General features: G+C 39.4%; 1 protein-coding gene and 1 pseudogene across 2 annotated transcripts in view; both read left to right on the plus strand.

The window, feature by feature from the left end:
- Positions 1-2,374: 2,374 nt before the first annotated feature.
- The window catches only part of ACADL (acyl-CoA dehydrogenase long chain), a 49,779-nt gene continuing 30,664 nt past the window's right edge, over positions 2,375-21,489 (plus strand). For both annotated transcript variants that reach the window (XM_066233866.1, XM_066233867.1), the window contains exons 1-8: positions 2,375-2,523; positions 5,630-5,785; positions 8,383-8,520; positions 9,704-9,868; positions 17,263-17,329; positions 18,166-18,330; positions 19,008-19,109; positions 20,339-20,452. In XM_066233866.1, the coding sequence (XP_066089963.1) occupies positions 2,447-2,523; positions 5,630-5,785; positions 8,383-8,520; positions 9,704-9,868; positions 17,263-17,329; positions 18,166-18,330; positions 19,008-19,109; positions 20,339-20,452 (984 nt within the window). In that variant the 5' untranslated portion in view covers positions 2,375-2,446. The remainder of the gene's footprint in view (positions 2,524-5,629; positions 5,786-8,382; positions 8,521-9,703; positions 9,869-17,262; positions 17,330-18,165; positions 18,331-19,007; positions 19,110-20,338; positions 20,453-21,489) is intronic.
- LOC136337908 (large ribosomal subunit protein uL16-like) lies at positions 10,792-11,323 on the plus strand (annotated as a pseudogene).

Below are 21,489 nucleotides of genomic sequence, written 5' to 3' on the forward strand. Positions count from 1 at the left end.
GGTTTAAGATGGCCAGCCAGCAAGTCAAGAATGGGGAGCCTGAGGCATCCTGGTCAACCAATATTCACCTGCCACTGTTTGGAATTAATTTTTCTTTTTTAAAAATCTTTTTTAAGGGGCCAAGAACATACAATGGAGAAAAGAAAGCCTCTTCAATAAATGGTGCTGGGAAAACTGGAAAGCCACATGCAAAAGAATGAAACTGGACTACAGTCTCTCCCCCTGTACAAAAATTAACTCAAAATGGATCAAAGATCTAAACATAAGACCTGAAACAATAAAGTACATAGAAGAAGACAGAGGTACTAAACTCATGGACCTGGGTTTTAAAGAGCATTTTATGAATTTGACGCCAATGGCAAGAGAAGTGAAGGCAAAAATTAATGAATGGGACTACATCAGACTAAGAAGTTTTTGCTCAGCAAGAGAAACTGATAACAAAACAAACAGAAAGCCAACTAAATGGGAAATGATATTTTCAAACAACAGCTCAGATAAGGGCCTAATATCCAAAATATACAAAGAACTCATAAAACTCAACAACAAACAAACAAACAATCCAATAAAAAATGGGAAGAGGACATGAACAGACACTTCTCCCAGGAGGAAGTACAAATGGCCAACAGATATATGAAAAGATGCTCATCTTCTTTAGTTATTAGAGAAATGCAAATCAAAACTGCAATGATATACCACCTCACACCTGTTCGATTAGCTATTATTAACAAGACAGGTAATAGCAAATGTTGGAGAGGCTGTGGAGAAAAAGGAACCCTCATACACTGTTGGTGGGAATGTAAAGTAGTACAACCATTATGGAAGAAAGTATGGTGGTTCCTCAAAAAACTGAAAATAGAACTACCTTATGACCCAGCAATCCCTCTACTGGGTATATATCCCAAAAACTCAGAAACATTGATATGTAAAGACACATGCAGCCCCATGTTCATTGCAGCATTGTTCACAGTGGCCAGGACATGGAAACAACCAAAAAGCCCGTCAATAGACGACTGGATAAAGAAGATGTGGCACATATACACTATGGAATACTACTCAGCCATAAGAAATGATGACATCGGATCATTTACAGCAAAATGGTGGGATCTTGATAACATTATACGAAGTGAAAAAGTAAATCAGAAAAAAACAGGAACTGCATTATTCCATACGTAGGTGGGACATAAAAGTGAAACTAAGAGACATTGATAAGAGTGTGGTGGTTACTGGGTGATGGGGGAAAGGGAGAGGGAAAGGGGGAGTGGGAGGGGCACAAAGAAAACTAGATAGAAGGTGACAGAGGACAATCTGACCTTGAGTGATGGGTATGCAACATAATTGAAAGACAAGATAACCTGGACTTGTTGATCTTAGAATATATGTAACCTGATTTATTGATGTCACCCCATTAAAAAAATAAAATTATAATTAAAAAAAAAGAAAAAAATAAATAAAAATCTTTTTTATATACTACATTCAGTTAGTTCTTAGTTCTTACTTTCTAACACAAAATCTCTTTTTCACTTGCACCCTTTCAGGCCCTTGATAATTGTCCTTAATTATTATAGTGGCCCTAAAATCCATCATGCACTCTTTAGAGTTCAAAACTTTCAGATATCCCAGTACAAAAAAAAAAAAAACACAAACAAATCCATAAATTACAATAGCTCAGACTTCACTCACTTGAATTGTCAATTATAAAACAGTATTGTATATATGGGTGATGGGTATACAATATAATCAACAGTTCAAATGCTATAGAAACATTCACCCAAAACCTATGTACTCTTATTGACCAATGTCATCTTGTTTAATTTAATTTAAAAAAAAATAAAAAGAAGTAGCTTTAGATGACTTGAGGAAAAAGAAAATGGCAAGACATGACTTCAAATCAAATAGGATTGAAGAGCTGAATGTATTTTTTTCCAGGAAGTGGTCACTAATTTCTGCTAGAAAAAGAAAATGATAACAGCACAATTCTTTGAAAATAGTGTTTGTATAGTTATCTGTGCGAAGTAAATCAACTTTCAATGTTAAAACAAGAAAAAAAATCAACAAGAAACATCTTTTCAAATAGGTTTACGTTTGGGGGCATTTTGAAACTCCGTGGCCGACATCGTGGCTCAAAGCGGTTCAACAGTTCTAAAACGAACAACGGACGAACTGGTAAGAATGTTGCAAAGAGAAGGAGCCCTTTTGCTTCTTACTCTGTAAGACTCCGTGCGACACCTCGGCTGCGCTCAGCCCGCCGGCCGGGGAAGGGGGTGGGGGGACGGGGACGGACCCTGACAGGGAGCTCGGGAAGCATTGATCCTGGCAGCTGCGGGTCATTTCTTGGCCAGGACTGCGGAGTGGGACGGTCCCCCGGACAGTCCGCCCACCAGGGCCCCGCCCTGGAGTCGCCAGGAAGTCACGTCTGACGTCCCAATAACTCTGCCCAGTCCCAGCCATGACCTCACGCCTCCTCCGCGGGTCTCTGCGCTTGTGGGGCCGCTGGTGCGCGCAGCGCCCTCCGCGGTCCGCGAGGTGAGTGCCCGCGGCCGCCATTCTTCCAGGCCTGGGAGGCTGAGGGGGCTTTCTGGGGGCTTGGGACCCGGCTGCGCGCGCGAGCGCACGAGGGGAGGCAGCGGGCCGGGGGAAAGGCGAGCGGGGACATTCCGCTGAACCTTCGCTCTCCCGGCCCGCCCCGGCGGTCGGGTTCGCGGTGGGCACTGGAAGCGGTGCGGGGGTCAACCGCCGCGGCTCGGCTGCGACCTTCGGCTTTTAGAACTGCGGCTGAAGTCCGTGCCCTTGAGTCTCTTCCTTGTAGCTCAGTGCCTCCACCTCTCCCCAACCCTCTAACTGCCAGCCGCTCTCCAGGTATCAGCCTGTCTCTGTTTTACTTGTTAGTTCGTTTTGTTCATTAGATTCCACGTGTGAGGGAACTCATGTGGGACTTATCTTTCTCTGACTGTACTATTTTGTTATAATTAACCTACGTAATTATACTGACTTATATAGTTAAACCTGTATAATTTTGTTAAACAATGTCACCCAAAAAGAATTCAATAAAAAGGAAAAAACAAAACCAGAAGAACTGTGGCTGAAGGCATCAGTCCAGAGGGAACTAGGGAGCGGGACTGCCACACCTCGCAGATCTGGAGATAGCATCGGCCCACCTGGAGACGGCTTCCCCAGAAGACAGCCCCTGAGGGGAGAGACCTGGCCGCCGCCCCATCCGACAAGGACATTAATTTGGGACTTACTAACTAATGCTTTCATTAATAAAACAGAAATTAGTGGAGACAGTTTCTAAATGGCTCAGTGACTATGCAGATAGTGTTTATAAGATCAAAAGCCTCAGATGCTGTGGGGCACATAAAATCCATTCATTGGTGAAACTGGAATCATTGAGGATTCACTAATGATGAGTGTCACTAATAATGAGGACAGATAAATTAGCTCATTATAATGTTGTGGCACTCTAAGATACTATAGGTGCTATTCCTGAGGAGGGTCAGGAAGGCTTCAGGGAGAATGTGACTTGACTATAATATACACATACTTTTCTTAGCTCCGTCCCAGAACTTCATAAGACAGTGGTCCTCAGAGTCTTTGGTATCAGGATTTCATTATGCCCTTGAAAATAGAGAATCCCGAAGATCTTTTGTTTATGTGGGTTGCACCTACCTATATCAATATCAATAGATACCTATAAAACAAAATTTATAACTGTTTAATTCATTTAAAAGTAACAAATAAACCGATGCATTTTAACATTTTTATGAAAAATAATCCTTCCCCCTCCCCTAAAAAAACAAGAAGAGTGACATTGTTTTACACTTTTGCAGGTCCCTTAAAGTCCAGCTTAATAGAAAACAGCTCAGTTCTCATATCTGCTTCTGCTTTTATGTCTACTGTGAATAGTTATTTTGGTTGAAGTATAGGAAGAAAATTCCTCATATAGAAAATATTGGGAAAAGGAGGACCTCAGGACCCTCTGAATAGGGCAGGTATTGTAGTTTTATTACAGTAGGCTTCTTAAACATTAATGTGCATAGGAATGAGTCACTTAGGGAAATACAGAACCTAACTCAGTAGATCTGAGGTGAGATTGGAGCTTGTGTATATATAACCAGCTCCCAAATATTGCCAAATGGTGGAGACTGTCTGTCCTTTATAATGTAAATGAGGATTTTAATAATAATAATAATAATAATCGCCTCTCCTGTTAGATTAGTAGCAGTTTATTACCTTAGGGAGAAAAAAAATGGCCAATTTGTTCAATACAGATTTCCTGGTCTTTATAGGGAGGAAAAAGGCCAATGTCTTCAGTACAGGTTCTTTGTTCTTTAAAGTAAGGACTGGATGTCCCAACAAACTTGATTTTATTCCCTCTGCATGTACTCTCAGGAACACTCTTTACTGAACTGGAAGTCATTATTCTTCCTGGTACTTCTGTCACTTGCCTGTGTTTTGGTGTATTTTACTTAGAAATGTTCCAAAGGTTTCCTTAACATAACATGAGAAATAAAATATTTAAGATCCAGATGGACTTGAATGTAAATTCTCTTTTGCTTACTAATTATTTGACAAGTGAGTCAGTGTCTTAAAGCACCAGTTTCCTAGTCTCAGCACATTTTTCCCCCCCTGAAGAAAAATTCCCAAGTATGGAAAACCAAACCTATATGGACAAATGTGTTTCTTACAGTTTTACATTTACTAGCAAGAAATTGGGACCTATCATTTTAATGATAGGTAATGGACTAATTTTACTCCATTTGATGTAACATGACAGTGGTCTGCAGGGATCCTGCATGTCCTGGTCCTATCACCTTCCAACTCAGCTACTGCTCCTCTTCTCACTTTACTCACTCCATCCATACTTGGCCTTCTTGCTCTTTCTAGAATACATCATATACCATTTTGCTTACAGCCTTTGCTCTAATCTTATCTTTGGCCTGATATTCTTTTGCTATTTCATACTGCATCCTTTGTTCCTGCCCCATTTCAGACGCACAGTCTGATTCCTGCTCTCCTTTTCTTTGCTTCTTTAATTTATTGATCATTTACTATTATTCAATCTCCCTTTCTAGAAAGTCAGCCTGAAGACAGCGATTTTTGTTTTGCTCACTGTTGTATTCCAATTTACCTGAACAGTGGCTGATACATAATAGGCACTCAAAAATATTTTTATTGACTAAATTAATATATAAGCCATTAAAAATGATTTTGATGACAAAATAGCAACCAGAACATTTTTTGTGAAGACAAAAAACAGATCACATATCGAAATTGTAGTAGTAATAGTTCACAACTAAAGGTTACTGATTAAAAAGCATGTCAGATTGTATTAACAAATTAAAACAACTAAAACAAACATAAAAAGAAAAACATAAAACAAAATGAGACAAAATACTTAAATAAGGATAAATTACTTCTTAATGTCATCCAGGGATGGTAGATCCTACCAAAAGTGGTGATGCTCAAATATGAACAGGTTTGTAAATTTTAGACTCTTTCTACCTGCACCTAAGTGTCTCCAGAGGGGGAGGGGGAGAATCAAGATTTTTGCCATGTTGGTCAGTAATGCTAATTTGCATATGAAGAATAGCAATTCACTTAATTTTCTTACTGTATATATATTTTTAAGATGTTCTCATTCTGGAGGAGAGGAACGTCTCGAAAGTCATTCTGCTAAAAAATTAACAGACATAGGAATTAGAAGAATTTTCTCTTCAGAACATGACATTTTACGGGAAAATGTAAGGAAGTTTTTTCAAGAAGAAGTGAGTCCTCATCACGCAGAGTAAGTGACACATTTTTCTTTTAAGCAATGTACACTAGAAATACAATAAGACCTATTTTCTAAAATGCTGTGTGTTCTATTAAAAAAGCATTGTGCTCAGTGCTTTATAAACCTTTTTTACTGTCTTCAGTATAATGCTGTATGATTACAAGATTTTCAGGGTAGCTCAAAGCTTTGTAAATAAAACTTAAAATATACAATTTGAAAATAAGGGGGTCAAAGGTATAAATTTTCAGTTATAAAATAATTAAGTCATGGAGATGTGATGTACAGCATGGTGACTATAGTTAATAATACTGTATTGCATATTTGAGCATTATCTTAAAAGTTCTCATCACAAGAAAATAGTTATAACTGTATGAGGACAAATGTTAACTAGACTTATTGTCATGTTCATTTCACAATGTATACAAATAACAAATTATTATGTTGTACAGCTGAAACTAATAATATTGTATGTCATTTAGATCTCAACTTTAAAAAAATGAAGTTCTGGCTGGATAGCTCGGTTGGTTGGATCATAGTCCTGAAGCACAAATGTTGTTGTTTCAGTCCCAGTCAGGGCACATACAGGAACAGATCGATGTTCTTCTCTCTCTGTCTCTGTCTCTCTCTCTCTCTCAAATTAATAAATTAAAAAAATTTAATTGAAAATCTACAAGTCAATCTAAGAACAACATTTTTGAAAACTGGTTAAGTGACAATAAAATATCAGTCAATTCCATATTCTTTCTTTTTCTGCATCATGAATGAATTAAAATACATAAAAGCTCAAAAGGCCAGCATAATGCAAATCATGGTAGGCAACTGGCTACCTCAAAGTATTTTTATTACTGGATGAGATTAGTTAATTAATTAAGGATCGCCTTCTCTAACGGCCAAAATTTGTCATTTCTATTAAGACAGGATTTCTTTGTGTTTCCAAAATTTACTCAATGCTAATACTTTTCTACAATTAGAATGGTTTTTACAAATTATTTAGAAATAGCTTCCATTACATTCTTATTAATACTTCTTGGTAATACTGACCAAAACCAGCTAAAGTCTGATGTCATGTATAAACTAGTCTTTGGTGAAAAGCAACTAGCTTCTTAAAAACAAAAAATTAGTATACTTCATTCTAAAATAAATTTTTATTCATCTCTTTAGCCTTTTAAATTCCACCCCAGAAAAATTATTGGTGAGCCCATAAAGTAAAAAATGATAGCAGTTGATAAATTAGAGTCGATAATAAAAAATATTTCCACTTTAAGCAGTATCCAGAACACCAAAACAACACATGGTAAACACTTTTATTTAAAATTTCTTGAGGTATCTTTATTTACCTTTAATCAGTATCTTCAAGTATCCTGTCTCTTACTAACTACACCTAACTACCACTTTTTTAAAAATTCTCAGACTCTTTAACTATCTCCAGCTAGCCACATCTATCTTCATCATGCCATTCTCATTTTTAGAGAGAAAACGGAAACAGGTTGCAAATTCTCACCCAAACATATAATCCTTTCAGAAGTTGAGTTCACAGACCTGTGCTGCAAGGTGCTTCTGCTCTTCCATTGTTCCTACCTAAACTGTAGCAGTGGTGACTGCTCTTGTCAGTCTTTTTTTTTTTTTTTTTTCTGAAGCTAGAAACGGGGAGAGACAGTCAGACTCCCGCATGCGCCCGACCAGGATCCACCCAGCACACCCACCAGGGGTGATGCTCTCTCTGCCCACCAGGGGGCGATGCTCTGCCCCTCCGGGGCGTCACTCTGCAGCGACCAGAGCCACTCTAGCACCTGGGGCAGAGGCCAAGGAGCCATCCCCAGTGCCCGGGCCATCTTTGCTCCAATGGAGCCTCACTGTGGGAGGGGAAGAGAGACACAGAGAGGAAGGGGGGGTGGAGAAGCAAATGGGCGCTTCTCCTATGTGCCCTAGCCGGGAATCGAACCCGGGTCCCCCGCACGCCAGGCCGACGCTCTACCGCTGAGCCAACCGGCCAAGTCTTTGTCAATCTTTATATATGCTTACCCCATAAGTTCAGCAATAAGGAAATATGCAGAAGGCACCTGTCTACGGGACAGGCTGGGCAAATTCCATGACTATATGACACAACTAAGCTTGTTGCCTAAGAGTACCAACTGAGAGAAACTACACCCATGAATATCAGTGGATGCAATTTGCAGGACCAATAAATAGTAAGGAGGAGGAACAGAGGAGAAAAAGTAACAAATATGAAGAAGTAAGGAACAGAACAAGAAGGAGGAGAAATAATAAAAGTCAGATGTAAATAGAAAGGTACAGACAGTGTCAACAACAATTGCCTAAAATTAAAAGAGTGTTTCTGTACAAAATCATTCATGAATTTCAGTTGTCACTTTTTATTTTTATTTTTTTATTTATTGCTTTTAGAGAGAGAGAAAGAGAGAGAGCAACATTGATTTGTTGTTCCACTTACTTATGCATTGGTTGATTGATTCTTGTATGTGCCCTGACAGAGGATCAAACCCACAACCTTGGAGAATCAGGATAATGCTCTGAGGTAACCAGTCAGGGACACTTTTAAAAATATATATAAAGAAAGGTCTTGTTATTTTTAAAACACTTGTTATTTGCAGATGGGAGAAAGCTGGAGAAGTGAGTAGAGAACTTTGGGAAAAAGCTGGAAAACAAGGACTGCTCGGTGTCAATATTGCAGAGCGCCATGGCGGCATTGGTGCAGACTTGTACTCCTCAGCTGTTGTTGTGGAGGAGCAGTAAGTATAGGGATGTTTGAAGTTGCATCTTGTTTGTAACCAACAATTCAGCAAAAAAGGAAATGCAAATAGGTTTTTTTAGATGAAAAAAGTTCGTTCTTCCTACCAATCAAATGCAAATTAAGTTAACCAGGATATGTTGTTTTGAGTATCTACAAAGTTAGTGAAAACAAAAAATTGTAATACCCAGTGCTGACAAGGTTGCAGTGAAAGTGACATACTCATGCCCCTGGTGGCATTGTAAAGAACAAAAAATGCTTTGGGGATTAAAAATATGGATACAGAGAAAAAAATAAAAACTTTTCTGCTCTTTGCTCCAGGATGCTACTTTAGGGAATTTATCTTAAGGAAATAATTTAATAGGAAAAAACCCCAGCAAGTATGTCAAGAAATCCTTATCATGCTAGAACATAATCCTCCAGATTTGGAAGCAATCTAAATATCTGGCAGGGAAGAACGAAAAGGTAAATTATAGTACATAAGCAATTTGTAATTTTTTTAATGAGAAACCTCAATTCATAGTTGCTTAACTTTAGTTATTTATCAATTGCTTCTCATACGTGCCTTGACTCAGGGGCTCAAGCTGAGCCAGTAACATGATTCCACACGCAAGCCAGCAACCTCGGGGTTTTAAAACAAGGCCCTCAAGCATCCTAGGCAGACACTCAATCCACTGCACCACCACTGGTGAGGGAGCAATTTGTAATATTTTGTAGCTATTGCATAGGATTATTATTATTATGACAACTATGTAAAAGATAGGATTTTTTCATACAATTTAAAAAGAAGACAACTAAGTTCAAAATTCCTGCTATGACTACAGCTATATTAGAATATATTGTTATGGTAAAGATTCAACAAAATGGAAATAGTTTCGGTGTTAAGGTAATACAGTTGTATATAATTAATATTTTTAAATGTTTTATCTTTTAATTTATTAAGTAAGTGTTCATTGAGCTTTACTAAAGTATTATTATTATGTTAAAGCCAGAAATTAAAAAAAGAATAGTAACAACTAAAAGAGAAAACCTTCAGGAACTTTATAGGTTTGCAGGGAGACGGGTTATTATAACACTAAGATCTTTAATATTCTGTTGTTGTTTTTTAATTGAAAATCAAAGAAACTAAGAACAGAACAAAATAACTATTTTGTGCTTTAAATTTTCTACTTTTTTCCCCTAAGGGCATATTCGAATTGTTCAGGCCCGGGTTTTAGTCTTCATTCAGATATCATCATGCCCTATATTGCAAACTATGGCTCAGAAGAACAGATTAAGCGCTTCATCCCCCCGATGACTGCAGGGACATGTATTGGAGCCATAGCAATGACCGAGCCTGGGGCTGGAAGGTAAGTGAACATTCAGTTGGTTCTAAAGCAGGGGTCTCAAACTCAACTCAGCATGTGGGCCGCAGAGCAAGATCACAGCCTTTTGGCGGGCTGCACTAGGTCTACAAAAGGCAACTGTTACACAACACTTTTCTCACTGCAGTTGAAAACAAAAAAAAAAATCAGTACAACAAGCACAATCGTACATGCAGTTTACTCAGTGTCACAAAACGACCAGAAACTGTAGTTCGCATCACAACTGCTGTTAACTAAGCTAATATCTAGCTAGGATGCTAGAGAAATGAAAAATACAAGTAGGCCCCTAGGCTTACTTAATTTTATCCAAAATATTTTGAACTTCGTGGATTAGTCTGCGGGCCGCACAAAATTGTTCGGCGGGCCGCATGCGGCCTGCAGGCCACGAGTTTGAGACCCCTGTTCTAAAGTTTAGGAACCAATGCTCTAACAGCAAATATTTTCTCAGAACTTACAGTATACAAACAATAAGCTAGCACTCCAGTAAGGAACAGAACATAATATACTCCTTCAGGTAACTTCAGACTTTGATATATGCTGTGTTGAAATCTTATTTACATAGTGTAATGCAAATAAAATGATGGTATAAGAGTTGAATTTTTGACATGATGAATATTAGATGTAGTATGACAGTCACATGGAAATGTTCAGCGGGCTGTTAAAATAGGATTTGGAACAATTTGGAAACAGACTAGAGTGGCAATAGGTTTCAAAAACCATTCATAAAATTGAATAAGTTTATTTACTCAGTTATTTGACAGTGACTTAGTAAGACTGTTCAGTGTGCCATGTATTCAGTGGTGAGCAAGACAGATGCAGCCTATGTGCTTATTGAGAAGAATGACAAGAAACAAAAACACATTCACAATTATAAGTTGTGATAAGTACAAGGAAGAAAACAAGGTACTATGCTAGAGACTAAGGGTGTATGTGTGTTTGATATGGAAGGGAAAACACATTTAGCTTTTCTCTTCGGTGTACCACTGAAGAATCCTGGTGATGCCATGGACTACTGTCATGCCTGGTGCTCCCGGTATTCTAAGATCAAGCCATACCCCAAATCTTGCTTCTGCCAAATGGGTCCCTGATGCAAAGATCCTCATCTTTGACCTGTGGTGGAATAAGGCAAAAATGGACAAGTTCCCACCCTGTGGCCACATGGTGTCAAACACTCTCCTCTGAAGTCCTGGCGGCTGCCTGTATTGTGCCAACAAGTATGTGGTGAAAAACTGGCAATGATGACTTTTATATCCAAGTGCAGCTCTACCCCCTCCATGTCATCCACATCAACAAGAGGCCATCCTGTGCTGGGGCTGACAGGCTCCAGGCAGCTATGTGGGGTGCCTTTGGAAAGCCTCAAGGCACACTGGTCAGGGTCCACATTGGCCAAGTCATCATGTCCATCCGCACCAAGCTGCAGAAGAAGGAGCTTGGGATTGAGGCCCTAGTTCAAATTCCCTGACCGCCAGGAAATCCACATCTCCAAGAAATGGGGCTTTACTAAGAATAATGCAGATGAGTTTGAAGAAATGGTGGTTGAAAAGTAGCTCATCCCAGGTAGCTGTGGGATCAGGTACATTTCAAATCATGGTCCCCTGGATAAATGGTGAGCCCTGCACTCATAAGAGTCTCAGTACTGCCCCCACCTTATACCTACCAATAAAGCCTACTTCTTGTCCAAAAAAGAGAGAGAGAGAAACAATGAATTTTGATATGAGTGCTAGAGAAATCCTATAAAAAGTGATCATCTTTACATTGAGAGCTAATGAATGAGAAATAACCAGTTATTCAAGAATGGGGTGAAAAGCTTCCATTCTACATGGTAGAATCCATCTTCAAGGGTAAAGTGAAATGCTGGAAAACTTGGGTATTATGTTTCCCTTGAACCTGTACCAAAAAAATGAGGCAAAAGAGACAGAGAATTGAGTTTGAAGGAAATCTAGACAAGTGTTCCATCGTGAGCACAGTGGAAAGTGAGTTTGTAAAGGTGATAGGTTAGTAAGCAGTTAGTAATGTCAAGGCTACAAAGAGATTGAGAATTGAGAAAAGATCATGGCAGGCTACTGGTGATCTTTTGATTGTGATGACAGTGGAGAGGAAGGGCAGACATTACTTTGGAAGGAGTGATATGGGTATTGAGAAAACAGGCAGAGAATACAGACTAATCTTTTTCAGAGTTGGGTGGTGAAAGAAAATGTAGAGAGGGGACCATAGTTTGAGAAGCCAGCACAATAAGGGAAATGGTTTATGTTAAAGAGCATTGACTTATAGGTCAACGGGAAACAGGCAATGCAGAGAAAAACCTTAAAGATGTGGCAAAGCAGAATTGAAAAGCAAAGACATGTTCCTACAAAGATCAGACCCTAATGTTTAAATTTTCTCTTTTGTAGTGCTTTTTTTTAAATTGTTGACACGTGTTCCCCTTTCATATTTTTTCATACTCATATTTTTAATCTTTATTTTTTCTTCTTCTTAAAAAAGTTCTTTAACATTTCATTTAATACTGCTTTGGTGGTGATGAACTTTTTGAGCTTTTTCTTGTCTGGGAAACTTTATCGGTCCCTTAATTCTAAACTTTATCGGTCCCTTAATTCTACTGCTTTTCATCACTTTGAGTATTTCTTGCCATTCTCTTCTGGCCTCAAAATTTCTGTTGAGAAATCAACTGACAGTCTTATGGGAGCTCCCTTGTAGGTAACTAACTGCTTTTCTTTTGCTGCTTTTAACAGTTTCTGTTTGTCTTTAACCCTTTGCCTCTTTGGGTTCATCTAGTTAGGGAGCCTGTGTGCTTCCTGGACTTGAATGTCTATTTCCTTCACCAAGTTAAGGAAGTTTTCTGTCATTCTTTTTTCAAATAGGTTTTCAATTTCTTGCTCTCTCTCTTCTCCTTTCAGCACCACAATAATGTGAATGTTGATACACCTGAAATTGTCATAGAGGCTCCTTACACTATCTTTACTTTTGGGGGTTATTTTTACCTTTTTGCTGTTCTGATTGGGTGGTTTTTGCTTTCTTATATTCCAAATTGCCAATTTGATTCTTGGCTTTATCTACTCTACTGTTGATTTCATTGTAAATTATTCTTTTTTTTTCTTTTTGTTTTTGTATTTTTCTAAGGTGAGAACCTGGGAAGCAGAGAGACAGATTCCCGCATGCACCCAACCTGGATCCACCTGGCATGCTCACTAGGGGGCAATGTTCTGCCCATCTGGGCCATTGCTCCATTGCAACTGGAGCCATTCTAGTGCCTGAGGAGGAGGCCATGGAGCCATCCTCAGTGCCTGGGCCAACTTTGCTCCAAAGGAGCTTTGGCTGTGGAAGGGGAAGAGAGAGACAGAGAGAAGGTAGAGGGGAAAGGGCGGAGAAGCAGATGGGCACTTCTCCAGTGTGCCCTGGCCAGGAATTGAACCCAGGACTTCCACATGCTGGGCCAATGCCCTACCACTGATTTAGCCAGCCAGGGCTGTAAATTATTCTTTGTTTTACTTAGTGTATCCTTCATTTCTGACTGGTTCTTTTTCATGGTTTCTGTGTCCTTTTTTTATGCTTATAATTTCTTTGTTAAAGTTCTAAGTTCCTTGAGCATCCTTATAACCAGTGTTTTGAACTCTGTATCTGACAGATTGCTTCCCTTAATTTTGTTTAGTTTAGTTCTTTCCTGGATATTTCTCCTGTTCTTTCATTTGGGACAGGTTTCTTTGTCTCTTCCTTCTGGTTACTTCCCTGTGTTTGTTTCTATGTAATAAGTAGAGCTGCTATATCTCCCAGACTTGGTAAAGTAGCCATGTGTAGTAAGTGACCTGTAGGGCCCAGTGGCACAGCCTCCTCAGTCACCTGAACTGGGCACTCCAGGTGCACCCCTGTGTGGGCTGTGCACACTGTTTTGTTGTAGTTGAGCCTTGATTGCTGTTGTCATCACTGGGAGGGATTTACCTCCAGAAAGATCAGCTTTGAAGACTAGCTGTAACTAAAGCAGAAGAGTTGCTGTGCAGGAAGAGTAAACCCTACAGAACAGGACTTGCTTCCATGGGGCTTTGGTGCTCACCGAGTCTGCCTCTTGAATGTGTCACTCATGAAGGTGGTAGGGTTATTATCCAGCATGGTCTGAAGCTGTCCACTGGGTATACTGGCTCGAGGACCTCTCAGAGGTGCAAGGTCAGCCGCTGCCTGTGCCCTGTGTGGGGCCATCCAGTGTGAGCTGCAGAGCGATGTGCAGATGACTGCTGCTTGTGCTGGGCTTGGAGGTGCCCAGAAGAGGCCAAGGTGTAAACCAAGGCTGGCTGCCACCAGTGCTAGCCTGAGGGCCACTTAGCAAGAGGGATCGGGTACACAGAGGCCAGATGCTGCTTGTTTGGAAGATTTTAGGAAAGTCTGAAGCATGAGGCAAGAGATGCCATTTGTATGGAAAAGCCACAGCTTGGGTGGGCCTGCAAGTTGGGTGGGGTCTCAGGGAATCTTCAGGGCTGGGCACAGTGTAGCCAGGCTGATGGAAAATCAGGTATGGCACCCACCTGCAGGCTCTGTGTGGGTGGGAGTCTCAGAAAAGAATCATTAGCCTCTGCCAGCACTTCTGTCTAGCAGAGCTGCTCACCCCTCCAGCTCTTGCCTTGATGCCCAACAATTCAGTTTCTCCCTGTATGTCCCTGGCTCCTTTCAAGCTGCGGCCGCAGTCCTGGAGCACTGTTCACGGCCCCTTTATGAGGAGCTAGCTTCCTAGGACTCCTGTAGCTCTCCATCTCACCCAGTCACAATTCCTGCTGGTTTTTAGAGCCAGAAGTTATGGGGACTTCTCTTCCTGGATCTGGAAGCCTGGCTGGGAGCCTTTGTGGGGCTGGGACCCCTCGCTCCTTTGAAGGAATCTCTGCAGCTGTGATATCTTTCCCGGTTTTAAACCACCACATGTGGTTCCACCACCAATTTGATCTACGTCTTCACCCCTCCTACCAGTCTTGATGTGGTTTCTTTAAATCCCTAGTTGTGGGACTTCTACTCAGCCAGATTTTAGTGGTTCTTAATACTGGTTGTTCTGTAGTTTAGTTGTATTTTGATGTGGTTGAGGGAGGATTTGAGTACTGCATTTACTTACACCACCATCTTGACTGGGAACCTCCCAGCCTTAGTGCAATTTATTTGTAAATGTCATTTGGCAATATGCTTCAAGTGTATTTATCTTTCCCAGATATAAGTCTATAATTACAGTTAATACTGGTACTTAATTTTGCCAAAATAAAAAGATTTCTTTTGCCTAAAAATGTGACCTGGAAAAAGTAGGAATTTAATGTTCCTTTGCTTTTAAGACAATTCTCTAAGATAACTGGCTGACAGCCCAGTATTCTAATGCATCTGCTGTTCCAGTTCCAAGCTACTGTGTGTTAACTGGGACCTAGAGGCAGCAGAATAATGGGAGATCTTGACTTATCTCCAAAGTAAATCGGCTTGATCAATTTTTGTTAACTTAAACTCTCTGTCTTCGCCTGTGGCTATGTAATTATGAAGGAAAGTGAAAATAAGAATGGAGAGAAAAGAGGCAGGTTTTTTCAGAAGTTTGGTGAGAGCAATGGAAAGAGAGCCAATCAGTTCCATGTGGGTAAGAGAAAGCAAGAATGAAGAAAAGCTGCATGTGAAGATTAGAGTTTTGAGGAATTACAGTGAGAAATAAAAAGTACGTAAGAAGGAAGAATAAAGAAGATGAGACAGGGTTCATTTTATTCACCTTCAGAGATGGCCTGGCCATTCTGTTTCCTTGCTTTGATTTGCCTTTCATGAAAAAAGTTGTTTTTCTAGAAAAGATCCAGGACTTCACTGGCCCTTTCCCCTTCCACATGCATAGGAGACTCCATTATGTATAATTATGTGTATTTGTATGATACATTAACATTTTATATGCTTTCATGTTGGTGTTCTTATTTGGCTATTATAGTAACCTCAGTAATATATAGAGATAGTGTGAGCCTTATGTAAAGACTGTGTGATCTTATCACTCTGGTCTCTGCCTTTGTGGTCACATTACCCTCCTCTTCTGTCTGTGTAATCTCAGTTTGCCTCTCATAAGAACATCCATGATTGCATTTAGGGCCCAACCAGATAATCCAAAATAATCTTCTCAAGTTATACAACTGCAAGATCCTTTTTTCATATAAAGTGACATTTGTGGGTTCCAGGGATTAGAACCTGCCAGATCACTAATCATTTTAGAACATTTTGAACTAGAAGCTACCTAAATGTTCAACAGTAGGATACTTAAAATATATATATATATCATGGTAAATCCATAGGATGAAATCCTATGCCACTAATAAAATTTAACTTATAGGAAAACATTGGGTATAATTAAGAGATCAAAATCATATGTATGATTCCATTTTTATAAAAATGCATATGTGTGTGTATCTACTTCCATAGAGAAATACTGGGCCCTGGCCAGTTGGCTCAGTGGTAGAGAGTTGGCCCAGTGTGTGGCTGTCCCGGTTTTGTCCCAGTCAGGGCACACAGAAAAAGCAACCCTCTGCTTTTCCACCCCTTCCTTTCCCTGCCCCCTTCATTTCCTGCAGCCATAGCTCAATTGGTTGGAGCAAGTTGGCCCTGGGCACTGAGGATGGTTCCATGGCCTCCCCCTCAGGCACTAAAAATGTCTCACTTGCTGAGCAACAGAGCAATGCCCCAGATGGGCAGACCATCACCCTATAGGGGGCTTGCTGGGTGGATCCTAGTCAGGGTGCATGCGGGAGTCTGTCTTTCTGCCTTCCCTTCTCTCACTTAAAAAAAAATACTGAAAGAATTTTTTTAAAATATTCATTTTAAGAGGTAAAATTATTAAATCACCTTCTCCTTTTTCTAAAAAACTGTCTGTATCTTTTTATATTTTAATCATAAATATTTGTTTGTTATTAAAATAATTATTTCTATTTAGAAAAATAATCTACTTCAAGAGGAAGCTTATTAGAGAAAATAACATTTGAAACAGTATTTTAAATAGTAAGCTTTTGATCAATAGAGGTAGGGTAAGGAACCAAGATGAATAGAGGCAAGCAAATACAATGGGACAAATGGCATCAGGGATATAGTAGGCCTTGAAAAGTCATCTGAGTCCAATTTGGGAATCTTGAATGTTAAGTAGGCCTTGTTATGCTCTACTCTAATATTTAGCTACTATATATCATCTTAAATTATATATTAATTTGTATAAATGAATTAAAATCTAATACATTGGATATGATTTTAAAGTGCATTGGTGTGAGCATTCCTAATATTAAAGATCAATTTTTATAATACCATTATAAAAGTTTGAATTATCATATTATATACATACTTAACTAACAACATTGACATAATTCAATTTTTGTTAATTTGTGGAATTTTTCTCTTTTTTTCAATTCTAGTGATTTGCAAGGAATAAGAACGTATGCCAAAAAGGATGGAAGTGACTGGATTCTTAATGGTAGTAAGGTGTGTAAATAGGGTCTTCCAGGGCCCCTCTCTCCAGAGTCCTGCCATGGGTCACAGTGTCTCAAAGACTGCTGATTATCGATTCTGTCATATCTAGGGAGACTCACACAGGAACAGAGATTGAGTTCACACAGGAATTGAGTTGTGTTTTGGAGACAGAATTTTGCAACATTTATATAAGATCTGTTCCATTTCTATATCCCATTGTGCACCACGCACACACACTGATTTAGAAAATATTGTTTTAGATTCCAAACAACTCTCATCAAAGCAGAAAAGGGCTCACATTGTCCAAATATGGAACAAACAATAGTTAACAAATTTGATGTTCATGAGAAACTGGGAAAAACATTTTCTTGTAAACACCAAGAAGAGTTTCAAAAGATCTTAGGAAAGGGATCTTTGATAGAATTTGAGAGCTCTTGATTCCTTCTGAGAGTCCTATCAACCCACTGATAAGGTTGGAAAGCTTCTCCAATTAGTGTTACAAACAGGCTCAAGAGTAAATGTATTCCTTAGAATCTAATATTCACTGATGGAAGAGGTTTTTATTTACCTAAAACTGTGTCTGCTGTACACTCAGTAAATACTTGTTGACTGAATGTTAAGAAAAGATGTTCATTTTCTGTAAGACCCGCATAAGCTTTATTCTTTGAAGCATTGAGTTATTTTATCCTTCTACTCTTTAATAATAACCTTATGTATAAATAACACATCAGATACTTGGATAGAATATAAAGCATGTCTTGTCTAGTTTAGTCATCTTGAATATACTTTCTTCCTGCATGACTTTCACACAGCTTGTGGAGCATCACAGTATACTTGGGGTTTTTCAGGTATTCATTTCTAATGGGTGGCTAAGTGACGTTGTGATCGTAGTGGCAATCACAAATCGTGAAGCTCACTCCCCTGCCCATGGCATTAGCCTCTTTCTGGTGGAAAGTGGAACGAAAGGATTTATCAAGGGACGAAAGCTACATAAAATGGGACTAAAAGCCCAGGTACGTGACATTATATTTCAGGTAATAATTGAGTTTAGTCAATTTTTAACAATAAATTACTGCTTATAAGTAATTGAATTTACTTAGTCATGTCTTACATATAGAATTACATAAAGCAATAGCATACCTTCCATGCTGAATTCCTAAAATATACTTTTTAGAACTGACCATGGAGGTTTATTTCATTGTTCATGCAACTGTATCTCTTTCTGGTGGCCAGCAATAAAAATGAATCAGGATATTGTGAATATCTGCTTTAGAAATGGCAAAACTAACTGATAATAGGCCCTATGTTTATGATATTGATCAAAGAAAATTATGAACTAAGAACAGAAGATATATTTTTTTTATTATTTGGTAATTACTTGGTACTTTTTCATTACTGAAGAGAAAAACATTTTACTAAATATGCACTAGAAAGCCTTAGTAGTGGACAGTGTTGGAGCTGGAATGACAGTGTGTTGCTGAGGGAACCCCAGACGGTTTAGAATCAGGAGGACCTGGCTTTGAGTCCCTGGCGCAACACGTACTAGTTGTATTCATTAACCACTCCAACCTGGCTCCCAGTTTATTTTGGGTTTTCTGTTTGTTTTTTCCTCAAATAGTAATTATCCCCTCATCAGTTAATTGTGAGATATAAATGAAATAATTCTGTGGTTAATTGTATGATCACTTAGGATACTGCAGAATTATTCTTTGAAGACGTGCGGCTGCCAGCCACTGCCCTACTTGGAGAAGAGAATAAAGGCTTCTATTACCTAATGCATGAGCTTCCACAGGTGAGAAGTATTACAGAGTTTGCCCTTTGATTAGATCATGGACTGAAACAGAATAATATAGAACTGTCTACATCCATGCACATCAAACTTGTGGTGGAGCCAATTGAATCTAACTTAAAGTTGTAAAAAATACATTAATTTTGTCAGCTATACAAGTACATAACTGAACTCGAGGGTCTTCATTCAGTCAAAGCCTATGAGTGAGTAGGGAAAATAGGTGTTTTAATTCTGTGATTCCTTCTTGGAATGATTTTAGCTTCTGAACCACAAGTCAAGAATTTTTATCTTTGTAAGGAAATATTAGCCAAAACGTTTTTAAAATAATACCTGGGAATCAAAGGGGAAAACTGTTCGGTTCAGACTAAATGGTTTCAGCCTCACAGGGTCAGCCCTCACATCCATGTTTCTGGAATGAGCCGTACATGCCTGCACAGTGGGCTGCACCTGCCTCGTCACTGCCACCACCCAGGCTTCCTGTGACACTGGGGACGAGAGCTAGGATCCCTGGCACAGAAATGGAGTATGCACACCACCAGCAAGATGCGATTAAACTGATTATGGATACTCTTATACTACTGTAATAGGCAGAATTTCCAGAGGTCTCAAACTCGTGGCCTGCGGGCCGCATGCGGCCCACCGAACAATTTTGTGCGGCCCGCAGACTAATCCACGAACTACAGTTTCTGGTCGTTTTGTGACACTGAAAAGTGTTGTGTAACAGTTGCCTTTTGTAGACCTAGTGCGGCCCGCCCAATGGCTGTGATCTTGCTCTGCGGCCCACATGCTGAGTTGAGTTTGAGACCCCAACCTGTGTGTTTTTCTTTTTCTTTTTCTTTTTTTTTTTTGGCCTACACATTTTAAAATGTTGTTTTCCACAGATATTGCACAGTTATATCTTGTGCAGAGATCCATAAATAAAAATTAACAACTTCAGAATCTCTTTCCTCACAGATGATTAAAGAGAAGAGAGAATTTAATAAATCACATATATATCTATATATAGTAAAGACAGAAAAATAAAGGAGTTGATTTAGAGAGTTATAATAGATATGTCATAATATTCTTAGAATACCCTATAGCAGCCTTTCTTTTAAAAAAAATAAATAAAGAGATAAATCAATTCATTGGAATCTTATAAAGATTATTTATGGTATTTATTGTCATTGAAATTTTGTGAAAATCACTTGTGGAATTAGAATAATGTTCAAGACCTCATTTTTGGGTTATAGGAAAGACTTTTAATTGCCGAGGTAGCAATTTCGGCCTGTGAATTCATGTTTGAAGAAACCAGGGACTACGTGAGACAAAGAAAAGCTTTTGGGAAAACAATTGCACATATACAGGTAAGCTTGTCGCCCTGGCATAGTATTAGATGATACCAGTTTACCCTTCTAAAACAGGCTTAGGCTACACATAAATATGACATAATTTTCATCGAGATGGTATTAGAATCCGCAGAAGTGAGGGAGATCAGAGAGAGAGAGAGAGAGAGAGAGAGGAGACAGTAAGACCAGAAGAGATCGTAGAATAGCATCCTGTGGAAAAAACATTACAGAATGTGAAGGAAAAGAAGAGCCTACAAAAGCAACTGAGAATGAACACTTAGAAAGGAGGAAGCAAATCAGGGAAGTGTCACGGAAACCAAGGGAAAAGACTGTTTCAAGCAGGAGGAAGTGGGGCCAAACCTGCTTGGAGGAAAGGTAATAGGATGGTCCATGAGTGACCACTGGACATGATGATACGAGTTATTCTCTAAAGGCCATTACTGGGCTGGCATGAGGGTGATGCAAGCTAGGATGAGGAGAGGAAATGAGGAAGCAAAGATGCTCATGGCAGGCAAGTCCTTCCTGAGTGTGCTTGTGAACGTTATTGGAGAGAGAGGATGGTAACTGGAGGGGCAAGACGAGAAGGGCGGGAAGGGAGTGGGGGGATATTTGGGGTCAGGTGTGATATTTGGAGATGATTAATTTGTTGTTATTAGGATGAGAATTTTGGAGCATATTTTAAGAACTAGGAAGAGAATTTGGTAAAGAGGGGGAGATTGTTAGGTATGGACAGGACAATTAACTGCATCTGATCTTTGAGAAAGTGTGAAAATGTGGGTGGCACAGCACGTGGAAAGATAGGCCTTCCCATTCCAACAGGGGGTGCTCCCCCCACTGTCACAGGAAGGAGAGGAAAGAATGGACAGGGGTTCAGCTCTGTTGGTAGGAAATTGCAAAAGCTCTCTTCTGAAGACTTACATTTCTTTACATAACATTAGGGAAGACCGAGAAGTGAATGCATGGGGGATGCCAGTGTTGGAGGGGAGGAAGGGAGGCTTGAAATACCCTCTTCAGAGTGAGAGGCTGAACTCAAAGCCCGCCAGCTGTATTGAGAA

This window comes from Saccopteryx bilineata, chromosome 5 (genome assembly GCF_036850765.1).
Source record: "Saccopteryx bilineata isolate mSacBil1 chromosome 5, mSacBil1_pri_phased_curated, whole genome shotgun sequence".
In the NCBI taxonomy this organism is placed as follows: domain Eukaryota; kingdom Metazoa; phylum Chordata; class Mammalia; order Chiroptera; family Emballonuridae; genus Saccopteryx; species Saccopteryx bilineata.